The sequence below is a fragment of the Meles meles genome, chromosome 2 (genome assembly GCF_922984935.1).
Source record: "Meles meles chromosome 2, mMelMel3.1 paternal haplotype, whole genome shotgun sequence".
In the NCBI taxonomy this organism is placed as follows: Eukaryota; Metazoa; Chordata; class Mammalia; order Carnivora; family Mustelidae; genus Meles; species Meles meles.
Genome location: NC_060067.1, coordinates 69254865 through 69270324, shown reverse-complemented (window position 1 = coordinate 69270324; position 15460 = coordinate 69254865). Strand labels below are relative to the sequence as shown.

Below are 15460 nucleotides of genomic sequence, written 5' to 3'. Positions count from 1 at the left end.
GATCATGTCTGTCCAAAGGCCACCTCATCAGGCATCTCTCAATCAACCTATAAAAATTGACAACTTACCACTTCCCAGTCCTCCCCAATCCCCCTGCCCATCTCTGTTCTTACCCCTTAACCTGACACTGTACTTACAGTCTTCTGTACCCGGTAGAGCGTGAAAGCACACTTTGGAGCACCCGGTCTCCTGCAGATCTCCAAGACCTACCAGAACTGTGTCTGACACACAGTATGGGCTCAACAAAGTGAACAAGGAAGGGCTCCTGCCGTTTTGAAAGGCCTTGAACAAAGCTGCCAAAACCCATCCTTTGCATCATGTCTGAGAGACCATCCGTGGGCCAAGTTTCCAGGGTTCACAGGTGTAATTACGGAAGATACACAGTGGTCAAGGCTACCCCTCGAAACCTGATGCTTACCCTGCTCCAAGGCAGACTGCACAGCCCTGGTCTGTCTCAGGAAACAGGGAAAGCCCTGCCACCCACCTCCACTGCTGAATGAGCATCAAGCCTAGATCCCCTGGCTTCCACCCTAAGTCTACTGGGCACACACTACTGAGTATGGCCAGGCTCTGCAGTGACAGGAGATCTGGATGTGACTCTGGCCCAAACCAAGATCCGCCATCAGAGCTCCAAACATAAAATAAGGTCCTCCTCACTGGGCAAAGTTCAGTGAGCTGGGCCCAAGCTTCCTTCACCACCGTGCACTGTTCTCCCCAGCGCCACATGGTAAGGTCCTCCAAACACAGGAATTTACTTGGCAGTCAGCCTATTTGGCAACATAATAAATCAGCTAGAGAAGGTTCTTTTCTTTTTATTTTTGCAGTATCATTCCATACAAAAGCAATAGAAACATAACAGTCTTAACAGGAAGTTTACAATTGAATATTTGAACAGAAAATCTGTACACATCATTTACAGCAATTTTACATGGTAAATTAACAGACGGTAAAAAAAATGTTCTTTCTAAACCCCTCTGCTGCCTTAACTCTTGGAGTATTACAGGTAGAAGGCCTACCTACCGCTATTTACAAGTACCAAATTAAGACTGTATAAATTACATAAAATCCCTTAACAGCTTAATTTACTATCTTTGACTATCCAGTGCTCTGTATGAGGAAAAAAAAACCACACCCTGACATACTGACAAAAGGCCCTATATTAAATTTCCATAAAGATATTAAAGTTATCCAATTATGAGAATACTCAGATACCAGTAAAGAAAGCTGATGCACGACTGGCCCCATGAATGTGTGGCTAACCCCAAACCAGCCATGTGACCAGTTAACAGCTTAATGTCTGACATACTGGGGGAAAACCAGTCAAAATCAGCTTGTCAGGTTAACTTGGAGGATGGTAGGAATTAAGCAACTAAGTTTCCAAGACTGCTTCAAATTTAGTTTTCCTTGGATGTAGTTCCCATTTACAATTTAAAACATGCAAAATATACTCACTATACATAAAATTAACGTTTCTTAAGAAAATAAGGCAAGAGTAACAATTCACCATAAGATAATGCAGTAATGAACTAGGAACAGAAACCCTCCAGTTACCAACGCAAGACACATGCTTGGCCAGCCCCCAACCTGCCAGGTGGAGGCAACTCTCGCTTCCAGTAGCCTCCAGGTGGCATCGGTTAGCTCATGGCTGAGAAATCTTTCAAGGGCTCAGTTAAACAAGCTTCCAGATCAAACTCGTCCTCCACTTGGCAGTCCACGTGCCTGACTTTAGTGGGTGTGCCAGAGTACACGTCCTAGAAGACAAGAGCACAGTCAGGGTGAGCTCCCAAGGCATGTGGAGCCTGGTACTGCAGGACAGGCTGCGACCACCGCCTCCACGCTCACAGCTCTACAGGACTCAGAGCATGGCCAGCAAAGGTCTGTGTTGCTGGAATGCTACTGAGAGAGAATTGAAATCCATCTCCTAGTTACTTCCATGCGGTGGATAGGTCAAATCCCTACCCACCAACCAATCCATTAGAAACTCAACAGACCCTTCACAGCATCTGAGCCCCAGCCCTCTGACCCTCAGGGGGCTGTATCGGGGACTGAGGGCACCACCACCCACTCCCCGTGACTTGTGAAGCAGAGTCCCCCCCCCAAACCACGGAGCATGCGCTTGCCAACCAAGGAGGACCTGGCTGAGCTACTCTAGCACCAGGCAGAGGACAGAGCCCTCCTGAGCCCATCCTGCACCCCACAACTTGTGGGAATCGCGTGACAGAGCATATGTCAAGGTCTATGCACTCACTCACAATCCCCAATAACTACACTACCAAAGAGATCATAGGTGCTAGATCCAAAGCACTGTGTAAAGTGAGCAGCTCAGACAGATGTGCACGCCCATGCGCACCTTCTGAGAGCACAAAATACTGCTGAAAGACAGGACAAAACTGAACAGTGGCTCTCAGGCTAGGAGAGAGCAATGTTTGATTAAGCATATTTCCGACCTGTCTCACTAAAGAGGTTTTGCTTTTTCATTAAAAAAGATTAATTACGGGGTGCCTGGGGAGCTCAGTTGGTTAAGCCAATGCCTTCAGCTATGGTCATGATCCTAGAGTCCCAGGATCAAGTCCTGCATCGGGATCCCTGCTCTGCGGGGCGTCTACTTCTCCCTCTGACCTTCTCCCCTCTCATGTTCTTCTCTCTCAAATAAATAAAATCTTTAAAAAGAAAAACAAAAACTCAATTACAAGGTCATACGATTTAATCAAAGGTTAAGAGAGTTTATGATTTAGTGCATTTAAACCCAGGGAAACCCAACGTTTATACCAACTAAAACCAAAATTTTAAATGAATGTTAAAAATAAAGTTATTTTGGGGCACCTGGGTAGCTCAATGGGTTGGAGCCTCTGCCTTTGGCTCAGGTCATGATCCCAGGGTCCTGGGATCGAGCCCCACATCGGGCTCTCTGCTCCGCGGGGAGCCTGCTTCCTCCTCTCTCTCTGCCTGCCTCTCTGCCTATTTGTGATTTCTTTCTGTCAAATAAATAAAATATTAAAAAAATAATAATAATAAAGTTATTTTTAGGGACGCCTGGGTGGCTCAATCGGTTAAGTGTCTGTCTTCCACTCAGGTCATGATCCTGGGATCAAATCCCACATGTGGCTCCCCACTCTGTGGGCAGTCTGCTTCTCCCTCTCCCTCTGTAGCCCCCCAGCTTGTGCTCTCTCTTGCTCTCTCTCAAGTACATAAATAAAATCTTCAAAAAAAAAAGTTATTTTTATAAGGAAGAAATCCAGTTGATACCACTTGAATCATATTATAAACTTAACATCCCCAATAATGGGACAACGGGCCATACACTCCCACCATGGTCTTGCCTTAAGTGATCACTCTGAAACCGGTTCTGCAAGAAACAATAGAACTCCCAAATGAGGAACTCTGCGCTACAAAACTAGCCTGAAGTCTTCCCCAAAAGTTAACGTAATGGGAGGAAAAAGGGAGGAAGACTATTCTAAGTTAAGATGTAAGAAATGAAGGGGCGCCTGGGTGGCTCAGTGGGTTAAGCCGCTGCCTTCGGCTCAGGTCATGATCCCAGGGTCCTGGGATCGAGTCCCTCATCGGGCTCTCTGCTCAGCAGGGTGCCTGCTTCCCTCCCTCTCTCTCTGCCTGCCTCTCTATCTACTTGTGATCTCTCTCTGTCAAATAAAGAAATAAAATCTTTAAAAAAAAAAAAAGCCTCTGCCTTCGGCTCAGGTCATGATCCCAGGGTCCTGGGATCGAGCCCCGCATCAGGCTCTCTGTTCCGCGGGGGACCCGCTTCCTCCTCTCTCTCTGCCTGCCTCTCTGCCTAGTTGTGATTTCTCTCTGTCAAATAAATAAAATATTAAAAAAAAAATGTAAGAAATGGCAATTTAAACAAGTTATCCTTGATCTAACTGTGGATCAAAAAAGAAAAAAAGACTTGTAAAAAGAACATTCTTAGGACAACCAGGAGGCCTGAACACGGATAGACAGAGTGCTCTCTCAACATGACATTTCTGGTGCACAATGACATCATGGCTGTGTCCATGTCTACTGGGGTGGTTGAGGGACCCAGTTACCTAGGTGTGCGTAGTACTAAATAAAGGGCTTAGTCTCGAGCTTCTCCTCCCTTCAGCATATCCAGCCATCTCTGAACCACCTCCTCTTTGACCGCCCCCCCAGGACTCCTACCTCTAATCTTCATGGTCCGGCTCCTCCTTGCCCCCTGGGCCTGAGCCTCTCTCTCTAACACCTGATTCTGCAGGTGGGATGTTCAGAATCTGTTTCTTTTCTTTTTTTTTTTTTTTTAAGATTTCATTTATTTATTTGATAGAGAGAGAGAGAGAGATATCACAAGAAGAGGGAGGCAGAGAGAGAGGGGCAAACAGGCTCCCTGCTGAGCAAGGAGAATGAGAATGAGAGATGTGGGGCTCGATCCCAGGACCCTGAGACCATGACCTGAGCAGAAGGCAGAGGCTTAACCTATTGAGCCACCCAGGCACCCCCAGAATCTGTTTCTTGAGCAGGGACAAGAGTTACCCTTGATCCAAACTAAGGATGGATCAGTTGAGATTTTCATAGGTCCCTTTTCGTCCTACATACACAAAAATATCCACCAAACTGGAATCATTCCATCACTAAACTTTTATTTATCTCCAAAATTTTTCCACGTCATTAGTCTTCAAAAATAACCTGTTAAACTCTATGCCTCATGATCTAACTTTGCTATTCCTCTCCTGTGGGACAGTCACACAGAGGGCAAGGTATGCAGATGGGCCACAAAACAAGGAGGACACATGCCAGGCTTGCCACGGGTGGGACACAGATGGAAGGCAAAAAAAAAGAGAGAGAAAGAAAAAGACAACTATGCACTTTTATTTTACCAACTTCTCAAGTGTCCAAATACAGTACAGCATGATCCCACAGAAAGCCTAAGTACCTCCCAACAAATATTTGCTTTTTCCTAGTTTCAATCTATTTTTTTTCACTCAATATGCTAAGTATTTCCATATGCAAATATCAGGGTGGTCTCCTTATAAAGGTAATAAAGGGCTTTTATTATAAACTGCTCACGTATATTTGCTTGTACACATGCAGAAAAGTCTGAAGGAATGTGCACCCAACCAGCAAGTATAGGGTTAGATGAGCTAATTTTGTATATTGTTCTTTTTTTTTAAGATTTTATTTATTTGACAGACAGACATCAGAAGTAGGTAGAGAGACAGGCAGAGAGAGAGGAAGCAGGCTCCCTGCTGAGCAAAGAGCCCGAAGTGGGCTCAATCCCAGAACCCTGAGATTACGACCTGAGCTGAAGGCAGAGGCTTTAACCCACTGGGCCACCTAGGCACCCCTTGTATATTGTTCTTAATCTTCATAGGTTTTTTTTTCCCCCTCAAAGACATGTAATTTTTTAAAATCGGCAAATGTGGGGGGAACCCTCAGGCCCAAAGCATACCTTTATTTAGACGTAACTAACAAATAATCTTGACTACCAAATCATCACCACGAACTGCATACAGACTAAAATTCATGTCAGGGACAAGACCTACACAAACACTGGAATCCAGGAAAAAAGGCCTTTCACTTTTAAAATGAAAATGGCAGGACTGAGTAGGTGGATTAAACCAAAAACTTCAATTAAGGCTACTACCTAGGAATGCCATCAAGTCGACATCTCAGTGATGTGAGAAGAGATAAAGGAGCCCCTTCATAAGCAGCAGAACTGAACTCCAGCTTCAATGCCAGTTCATCAAGGGGAAGATGCAGTCAACAACTAACCCAAAACACCATGGTGAGAGACGAAACCAAGAAAAGGCACTTACAAAGTTATCCTGAGAGCTCGTCTGGGACTCGCAGCTGCTTTCCACAGACTCTGTCTCCATCTCCCCAAGGTCCACAGGATGTCTGCCAAGTGAAAGCAAACAGGTACATCAGCCACCACTTAAAGCAGAGAGGTCCTCCCAGCCTGTTCACAAAATACAAGCCCGATCAGCATGCTGCCCCATGCAAACACCGATTGCCAAGTATCTCCTTTGCTCCCGAAGCAATGGGGAGTTTCCAGTGAACCCCCACCTCCCTGCCCTGCACAGGTAGGGTTGGCACAGTGACAAGGGGAAACGTCCACCTGGCTCAGAGAATACCACCACCTGCCTATTCTCAACTGTGGTGCAGCTGTTTACACACCCACAAGCATCCTTCTACACAGAAGCATCAATACAGGCCCAATGCAGGGGGAGGTGAATACTGCAATCGCTAATTTTCCAATTTTCTACTCCTAGAGAATAGACAACAGTGTCATAATGGGAAAAAAAATCAGTATGATGTTATGACATCTGTGAGGCCAAATCTATAAAGCCAGGTTATAACTCATTTCAAAAATGACAGTTTCTAATAAATTTCCCCAGCACAAAGCAGGAACTCAAGTATTTGCTGAATGAATAAACCTGTCTCTGAGGAAGGCAGAGACCCAGGTCAGGAGGGAGCTGATAATAGGTGCCCAAGGAGGGGTCACTTGCAAGACAGTCCACCTCCCTATTTAACGGTTGTCCTCACCCTGGGGCAAAAACCCAGCCCCAGACCTTTCCAACTAGGCTTGAGTTGAAAAACCAACAGGGAGGGGCACCTGAGCGCTCAGTTCAGTGAAGGGGCTACCTTCAGTTTGAGGCCTGATGCTCAGCAGGGAGTCTGTTTCTCCCTCTCCTTCTGCCCCTCCTCCCTCCTCATGCTCTCTCCCCACCATAAAAATCTTTAAAAAAAAAAGGGGGGGGGGATAAAAAGTTTCCTTAATTAAAACCTTTTATTTTCAAAGTTCAATAGATTACTCAAATACCTTCCAGAATGTTTATTTTATTTTATTTATTTATTTATTTATTTTAAAGATTTTATTTATTTATTTGACAGAGAGAGATCACAAGTAGGCAGAGGCAGGCAGAGTGAGAGAGAGGGAAGCAGGCTCCCTGCTGAGCAGAGAGCCCGATGTGGGGCTCGATCCCAGGACCCTGAGATCATGACCTGAGCCGAAGGCAGTGGCTTAATCCACTGAGCCACCCAGGTGCCCCAAGAATGTTTATTTTAAAATTAAGAACAAACTGGGCGCCTGGGTGGCTCAGTGGGTTAAGCCTCTGCCTTCGGCTCAGGTCATGATCTCAGGGTCCTGGGATCAAGCCCCGCATCAGGCTCTCTGCTCAGTGGTGAGCCATTTCCCCCCTCTCCCTCTGCCTGCCTCTCTGCCTACTTGTGATCTTTCTCTCTCTCTCTGTCAAATAAATAAAATCTTTAAAATTTTTTTTTAAAAATTATTAAAATTTAAGAACAAATAAACAACAGCCCTCATTTCACTAGGTTTACTGATCTCCATTTTCTCTAGCTATGCAAAGGCAATTAAATCCAAGAAACAGATTCCTCCCTCCACCACCCTCCCCACTTGCCGCACTTGCCCATGGGGCAAACACACACGAAGCCAAGGCTGCTGGCTGCTCTGCTCTCAGAACTCCCAGGGGCCCTCCATACCATGATAACCTGCACATAAACGATCACGTGATTTCAATCGCTGCACCAATTGCAGAAACAGAGGACAAGAATGCAACAAAGACATACATTTCTTGTAAATCACATCCTTCTTCAGCTGGAGGATCCCAAAAATGCAAAGCCACTTTCCAGAGCTTAATCTGCTGGTCCCACGATCGTCGACTATACTTCTTGAATTTGTTGGGGGTCTTGGGATGGATGCCAGGCTGTCGGAGGTGTCTACAGGAAAGAGGGAGATTGTCCTAGAACATACCATTCGCCTCTGTACGCCAGCTCGAAGATTAACAAAACTCTTGAGAAGTATCAAATATTGTAGATCAACTGAGACCGTAAAATGAGCAAAAGTTATGTATGAAAAAGCACTACTCCTTTGACTCTACTCTTCCTTTGCCATCTGTGCTCCAGAAAAGCATATATGACCCCTAGTCCTACCATGAAATGGATACCCTCTCTGAGCTTTCTTTGCAACCCTGTGAGTGAGGAGCAGGGTAGGAAGAGCATGCTGCTGGGACAAGAGGGGACAAAGTTCATGTTTTTCTTCAACACCATCTTTACAACCTATAAACCTGAACTTTACTCTTCTCCTATCACGCATGTTAACGGCTTTACGTGTCTGAAACCCAGCAGTTCTGGACTTGAAATGTTACCTAACACTCTGAACTATAACATGTTAGTTTCTTATCTTCCTGTCCCTGGGTTTTCAGTCCCCTCCCTTTCTCATCTGTCACATGAGTGCCTCAAAGTGGTTCAGTGGTCCTCAGCGTCCATGAAGTACACCAAGTCAGATTCGCCACGGAAGCAGACCAGAGACTAAACTGCAGTGCTCCACAGCCCCATCAGGACAAGGACACGCAAGTGACACAAGACTACCTGGGGACTTCTTTAATATAGCGGTCGTAGGCGATGGTGTTCTTCCCGTAGTTGATCTGCTTCTGCCTTCTCATCAGGACGCTCTCGTCTGTCTCTAAGTCAGCTGGCACCGCGGACCCTGCCTCCTTGGAGTCAGAACTAAAGATGAGATGGACAGAACAAGCCTCAAGATTAAGACCACTACATAAGACAATGCTAAAACACAACAATGAAAGAACATCTGTCCTCTGGATTCTAAACCATGTTAATCCCAGAACAGTCCAGAACTGTACATAACAGGCACAAATTCCAAAGCAGGGAGGAAAGGACTAAGCAGCGCAAGCTGCTGGGAAACCAGCATCCCATGTGCAGTTCTTCCCACCAGCAAGTGACAGGCCTATTGAATTAAGAGAAGAAACATTTCCATGGCATTTACCTTCCCGATGAGGATTTTCTCTCTCTCCCAAAGTCATTTATGAGTAGTTTTCTTTTATATCTGAGAACAAAATAAACATTGCTCTTTTAGAAAGGTATACAAGTTAACACAGTGCTTTTCAGGGAGCCCGCAGAGGTCAGGCCTTCTCCCTGAGCAGTGTGGTCTGGTAAGTGAATCACGGTAATGGCACAGTGGTTCCATTTTATTTCAATCTCCCTTGGTCACCTTCTCTCATAAGGTCAGTTATAGACCAAGCTCGTACAAAGCGCTTAGAGCAGCCAGGCTCTGGGAGCAAACAACTTACCTCAATAACCCTGGGCACCGCCATATGTAATGGAGACATTCTCTAAGCTAAAAAAAAAAAGCCCCTAACAGCTTCAGGTTAAGTAGTGAGATCCACTTTTTGAAAAAAAAAAAAAAAAAAAAAAAAAATAATAATAATAATAAACCTAAGTTGAGATAAATACTTTTTTATTTCTAATACCACAAGTCCTTACATGTATGCTTACTGGGTTCTGCTCGCCTTCTCCCATCTGCGAAAGAGACTGAACATACCCCAGTCCTGATCCTCATGGATTTCAGGAGGCATTTGATTTCTATCACTGCAACTACCGGAACTCTGCTTTGCCAAGGTATGTCAGCCAAAGGAGTGTAGCTCAATCTAACACTGAAACCAAGAACCACCTCAAGCTAGAAGTTCGTGTGTCTGAAATATGTCGTATCTTACTGTCTCCCTTTCCAAAAGTGCCAGGCCCCCCAGTTTGCTGAGGAACTAAGTACAGTTTGGAAACCAGGAAATAACGAGAATGAGTTTACTTCCTGTGTACGCAGAAAAGCTCTGATTCTATACCAGTCTGTGAGAACTGAGAAAGCAGGTCCTCCCTATCACTTTATGTAGGGCTTCATTCTCTCAGGGACACCAGATGAAACAGACTGGCTTCAAGTATGACTAAAACCCATTTTCCAATTCCCAGACAGGTGGTGTGCAGTGCATATTATCCTTCTTGAAGTACAGTAAACTAAATTCTGGTTAAAAAAAGGCAGACTATACCATCAGCAGTAGGTCAAACCACCAGGGTCTTACTAGAGCAGCAGCTTTCCATCAGGAAGGGTGTGATCGGCCCAAAATAGAGCAGGCCTATTTTGCAAAGTAGAACAATTTTTGGAGACAGGTCTATGAGACAACTGCAGAACAAAGCAGGGTCTACCAAAGGAGGTCAAGAGAGAAAGGGGTCTCCATCAACAAGATCCACAAATAGTCCGTGGCAAGGGTCAGGACAGATAGGCTATGTGCAGAAAGCTGTTACGAACCTTGGGAGCAGAGCACAGAAACTCCAAGAGACCAAATCAAACATCTTAGATCTACAGTTGGGAAAAATGAGATCTATATAAATAAAACAACTAATTCCAAACGCTGGAGGAGCCCATTTCTAACCAGGCATACTGCCCACCCACACACATACATTTTGATACCTAAAAGAAATTCAAGCAGCCCTGAGAGGCCCTAACTAACACGCGTCTGAAATTCAAGCAGCCCTGAGAGGCCCTAACTAACACGCGTCTGAAATTCAAGCAGCCCTGAGAGGCCCTAACTAACACGCGTGTGGCCTGGGCCTTTCCTGACGTAGCTGTAAGCACCATCAAGCACTGCAGAGGTGGCACAGGCAGGCTGGCCCTACTTCCCTGCTCAGACAACGTATCTTCTCCAAAGATTTAAGAGCCAAGAGACTCAGTTCAATATACTCCAACTGATTATGAGCCACAGCATTTCAATTCAAAGCTCAGTCAGCTGGGTTGGATGGCATATTTCAAATGGAAGGAAAGATCCAAAAATACCAAACTATAATCAGGAGAGAAGCAGTGCATAAGAATGCATCGTCTGAACCATAATGAGTTGAGGCAAAGGCTTGGAGTTTGTGAGAACTTGGATATACATAACAATTTGGGGTACAACTGCAAGGGGCTCCTAGGCTCCAAGCCAGGGACCCCTCCCTGGGCTCTCCCACTTCCAAGCTGTTACCTGAACCAGGTGTCAGACAAGAGTGCACTCCCTACCTAAAGAGAGAGCAGGGGCGCCTGGTGGCTCAGTGGGTTAAAGACTCTCTTTGGCTCAGGTCATGATTCCAGGGTACTGGGATCAAGCCCCGAATCGGGCTCTCTGCTCGGCGGGGAGCCTGCTTCCTCCTCTCTCTCTGCCTGCCTCTCCACCTACTTGTAATCTGTCAAATAAGTAATCTTTAAAAAAAAATAAATAAATAGGGGCGCCAGGTGGCTCAGTGGGTTAAAGCCGCTGTCTTCAGCTCAGGTCACGATCCCAGGGTCCTGGGATCAACCCCCACATCAGGTTCTCTGCTCGGCGGGGAGCCTACTCCCCTCTCTCTGCCTGCCTCTCTGCCTGCTTGTGATCTCTGTGAAATAAATAAATAAAATCTTTAAAAAAATAAAAATAATAAAATAAATTAAATTAAAAATAAATAAATAAAGAGTCACACAGTTGGCTGGGGTGGCAGAACTCAATGTGGTAGGTTAGAGGCATCATGGTAGGTTAGAGACACCATGGTAGCACCACCTCCCACCTACCACCATGGCGGAACGACAGCCACTAAGGCAACAGTCCTTCAGTGAGCAGATGCATCTGCACCGCTCATTTAAGGCATGGCTGGACCCCACCCAAGTTTCCCATTCAGCAGGCCAGGTGTCTGAGAATGGGCTCTTCCAACAAGTGGTCAGGCACTGCTAATGCTGCTGGAATGGGAACCAGCCTCTGAAGAATCATCTTTCTAACACACACCTCGAAACTAACATATAATCAGCAACACCACGGATCACACTTCACAAGGGTCTGGGATGTATACCTTGCAATTTCTTTGTTAACTCTGGTCCTCATTTCATCCTCTTCAACTGCACTTGCCCAGTCTGAACATCTAGAACGGGGCTTCGGGCCTTCAGGAGTGGTAAAACTGCAATACAATGAAAATGCGCATTTGAACCAGGACACCTCTTTTCAGTGTCCTTTCAAACAGCACACTAGGAGATGGATGCTCCCATGCCGTCCGCAGAGTTTCGAGGGAATGGGCTCCAGGATACTCTCCACTCCATCGCTTATTAGCTCAATGAGTTTGGGCAATTCACTTCAAGTCTCTCAGGGGTTTATCTGTTGAACCTGCGGGCACCCACCATCTACCGCTGTTGGCTGGATCATGAGGAAACAGTACACTGGGGGGAAGGCCACGTGAACAAGCCACCTTCAGCACAGACAAGAACACAACTTGTTCTTTCATTTACAAAATGAAAAAACTATTTTTCAGTATTTTAAAAAGGAACTAGTAACACTTCATACTAGGAAAAGTGACCACCACATAAAAGGTACTTAATAAATCGTGCCTACTATTTACTTTTAAATGCATCTAATTAACTATTCAGAACGTATCACCTAATTAAAATAGTGGCATAGGAATATACATAGGAGTCCCTGCCACATTAGGACTTAGTGTACTGGAAACAGCACCCCTTACAGTTGGTTAAGTGTAAACAAGGAGCTCAGTTCAATCCAGAGATCAAGGAAACCTTTCATCAAGGGGCATCTGGGTGGCTCATTGGGTTAAGCCTCTGCCTTGGGCTCAGGTCTTGATCTCAGAGAGCATCGGGCTCTCTGCTCAGTGGGGAACCCCCTTCCCCCGGCTCTTTCTGCCTAACTCTCTGCCTACTTGTGATCCCTTTCTCTCTTTCAAATAAATAAATAAAATCTTAAAAAAAAAAAAAAAAAAAAGACCAACTTATGGGGAGACTCAGTGACTCATTAAGCCTCTACCCTCAGCTCATGTCATGATCTCAGGGTCCTGGGACTGAGCCCCACATAGGGCTCTCTGCTCAGCACGGAGCCTACTCCCTCCCCCCCCACCTGCCTGTGATCTCTGTTAAATAGATAAAATCTTTAAAAAAAAAAAAAAAAGGAGGGGGTGCCTGGGTGGCTCAGTCCATTAAGTGCCTGCCTTTGGCTCAGGTCATGATCCTGGGATCCTGGGATCCAGCCCCACATCGGGCTCCCTGCGCGGTGGGGAGTCTTGCTTGTCCCTCAGCCTCTGCACGCATGCTCTCTCAAATAAAAAATTGTTAAAAAAAAAAAAAAAAAAGAGCAATTTGAAAAAGTCTTAATACCAAGAATTCTGGCACTCATGCAAACCGACATTTTTATTTTTCCTCAATTTTCTATTGGCCACCACTGACACACCAAAGATAGACACAACTCCAGGTGCCACTCTAAGAGACCAGATGCACCCTAGCTGCAAACCACATGCCACCGCAGCAACAGATGAATGATCCCTGTGCGAAATTACCATTTCTTCTCTTACAGCTATCTCACCCAGAAAAACTAAGATTTCTAAAACTAAGTTTCCAGAATTCCTAAAAATGGTTGGCAGTGTCTGAAGTCAATTTAAAGAACCAAAAGTTAAAGTGACTCAGTAACTGCATCCCAGACACAAAAAGGAACCACATGGAAGGTTGTCGACAGCTGGACCTCAGTGTCCCTACTCGTGAACCAAGAGGCTCAGGTCTGGGCCATGACAAACTGCTGAACTCTTAAAAGGTGCTTACAAATGACTTTCCACTACACCGCATAGTTTGGTAAAATAGAAAATACCTTTGGTAGAACTACGGCCACGTTTCTAGATCAAGCGAGCATATTCAACCTATCCTATTCTAGGACAAAAGTACTTTCCCTGGGAAAGTGCTCCAATGGAAAACAAAGCCTACCTTGTACCATGAACTAAGGGCCCTACTACAGGCACCCGCGTGCGCCCCCCCAGGCATCACCGCAGCGGACAAGGGACAAGCAGCCCCCACAGAGCCAAGAGGAGCCAAGGGCACTCCCGCCGCCGTGTTGGAGGAGTAGAGGAGTACGGCCCCGGTGGCTGACTCCCGAGCCAGAGGCCCACCCACGGGGATACAGGGGACTTTGGAGGCAGCGTATAACGACCTAACGTTTTCTCCTCCGCTAAACGGGAGACTGGCGAGCACTCAGATCTTGATCCCCACGGGGTTCCGTCGCTTCTCTTCACGTCCCGCTGCAGCAGCGTCCAGGCGCCCGCCACATCAGCGTCTCTGCCCGAGCAGCTCTCCCAGCAGCGCGTCTTTAAAAGGCTCCACTCCGCACAGGCCCCACTCGTGCAGTACTCGGCGCTCTGAGCGTCCACACGGCCGGCTCCAGTCGCCGCCTCCCTCCCCGGCCGGGTCCGCTCTACCCCCACCCTCTCCTTCACAGCAAACGGCTCCGCGGACAGCAAGGGTGTTCGGAGCCACCCCTGCGCCTTGAGTCTCCCCAAACTCCCGTCCGAACCGGGGACCGGCTAACGAGCGCAGAACCGCGGGAAGTCCAGTGCCTGCACGTTCCCCCCACAGCGCCCGCGTCCCGGTCAGCCGCTCCCCACACAAGGGCCGCCCACAGGGCCTGCCCCGCCCGCCCCCCAGGAGCTCCCGGCCTCCCCGCTGCCCCCCGGCTCCCAGGGGCCTCTCCGGGGCCCGGAACCACCCGTGGCGGGAGTGCCGCGGGAAGGCTCTGCACGAAGCGCACCTGCCCCGCAGGCCCCCGCTCAGGCTGCGCCGCCGCCGGAGCAGGACGGCCCCCTCCGGCCGGCTGAGCTGGGGCGCGGGCACCGCCAGCGCGCGGGAAGCCACCCCCAAGCCGGGCGGGACCCCCGGGCGCCCCACGCCCGCACCGCACTCCGGGCCCACCTGTCCGGGCGGCCCTCGCCCGCCGGCTTCGCGGGGCCCTCGGCGTCGTCGGGCCTCCTGCGCCTCCCGTCGGCTCGGCGCTTCCGCCCAAGGCTCCATCTCGCTGGGGGCGGCGGACTGCGGACGACACACTGCGTCAGGAGGCGGCCCCGGGCGCCCGCCGCGGACCCCCGCCCGGCCAGCCCGTAATACCCAGGGCGCGCGGCTCGCCTCACCTGCTGCCGCCGTCGCGGCGGCTCCCATAGGTGGAGGGGCTGCGCGGCCGGCAGGCCATGGCAAGCGCGGCGGCGGCAGCTGCAGCGTCGGCGGGGTCCGCGGCGGGGGTCCGGTACTGGAGGCGGGGACCGCGGCCTCACCAGCGCCGGCGCTGACAGGTTCTGCGCGCGCCCCGCCCCCAACCGCCTTTATGTGGCGCCGGCCCCGCCCCCGGAGCTCCCGCGCGCGCCGCGGCGGGCGAGACCATCGGGCCAAGGCCGGCGGGGGAGCCCCGGCGGCTGCGCGCGCTTCGCAGGCGTCTCGGGCCTGGGCGGGGGAACGTGGAACCGCAACCCCGACGGCGCCTTCCGGGAGGCGGCGGACCGACACCGCGCGGCCAGATGGGGACAGGCCCAAGGACACGCTGTCCCCCGTCCTAGCATGGGACGGCCGAGGGTGCCAAGCCTCCGCGCGGCAGGCGGGGCGGGGCGAGGGGGGGCTTTTGGCGGGAGATTCGGACGCGCGCGCGGCCCAGGAGCTCGGAGGGGCCAGGACCCGGGAGAGGACGCGCCTCTGATTGGTTGGCCCGGCAAGGCGGCCTCTGATTGGTCGACCCCGGGGGGGCGGCCTGTGGGCAGGCGGGAATCCGGAACCCGGAAGGGGAGGCCGCAGTCTTGGCCGCCGGCCTCAGCTGGTTCTCACCCCCGCCGCCCTCCGGTCCCTGGCCCCTGGCTCGTGGCTGCGCTCCGCGGGCCC

The 15460-nt window shown here is 49.1% G+C and overlaps 1 protein-coding gene across 2 annotated transcripts; it reads right to left on the bottom strand.

Moving 5' to 3' along the window:
* Positions 1–796: 796 nt before the first annotated feature.
* LOC123937361 (stem-loop binding protein) lies at positions 797–14893 on the bottom strand. Of its 2 annotated transcripts, XM_045998161.1 has the most exons (8): positions 14725–14893; positions 14510–14626; positions 11632–11736; positions 8777–8836; positions 8362–8499; positions 7561–7710; positions 5787–5868; positions 797–1751 (listed from the first exon to the last, which is right to left on the bottom strand). In XM_045998161.1, exons 1-8 carry the CDS (start codon positions 14781–14783, stop codon positions 1635–1637), a joined length of 828 nt encoding a protein of 275 aa, XP_045854117.1. In that variant the 5' UTR covers positions 14784–14893; the 3' UTR covers positions 797–1634. The 2 variants fall into 2 exon arrangements, with proteins under 2 accessions (XP_045854117.1, XP_045854118.1); XM_045998162.1 differs by lacking the exon at positions 11632–11736.
* Between the last annotated feature and the right edge of the window lie 567 nt (positions 14894–15460).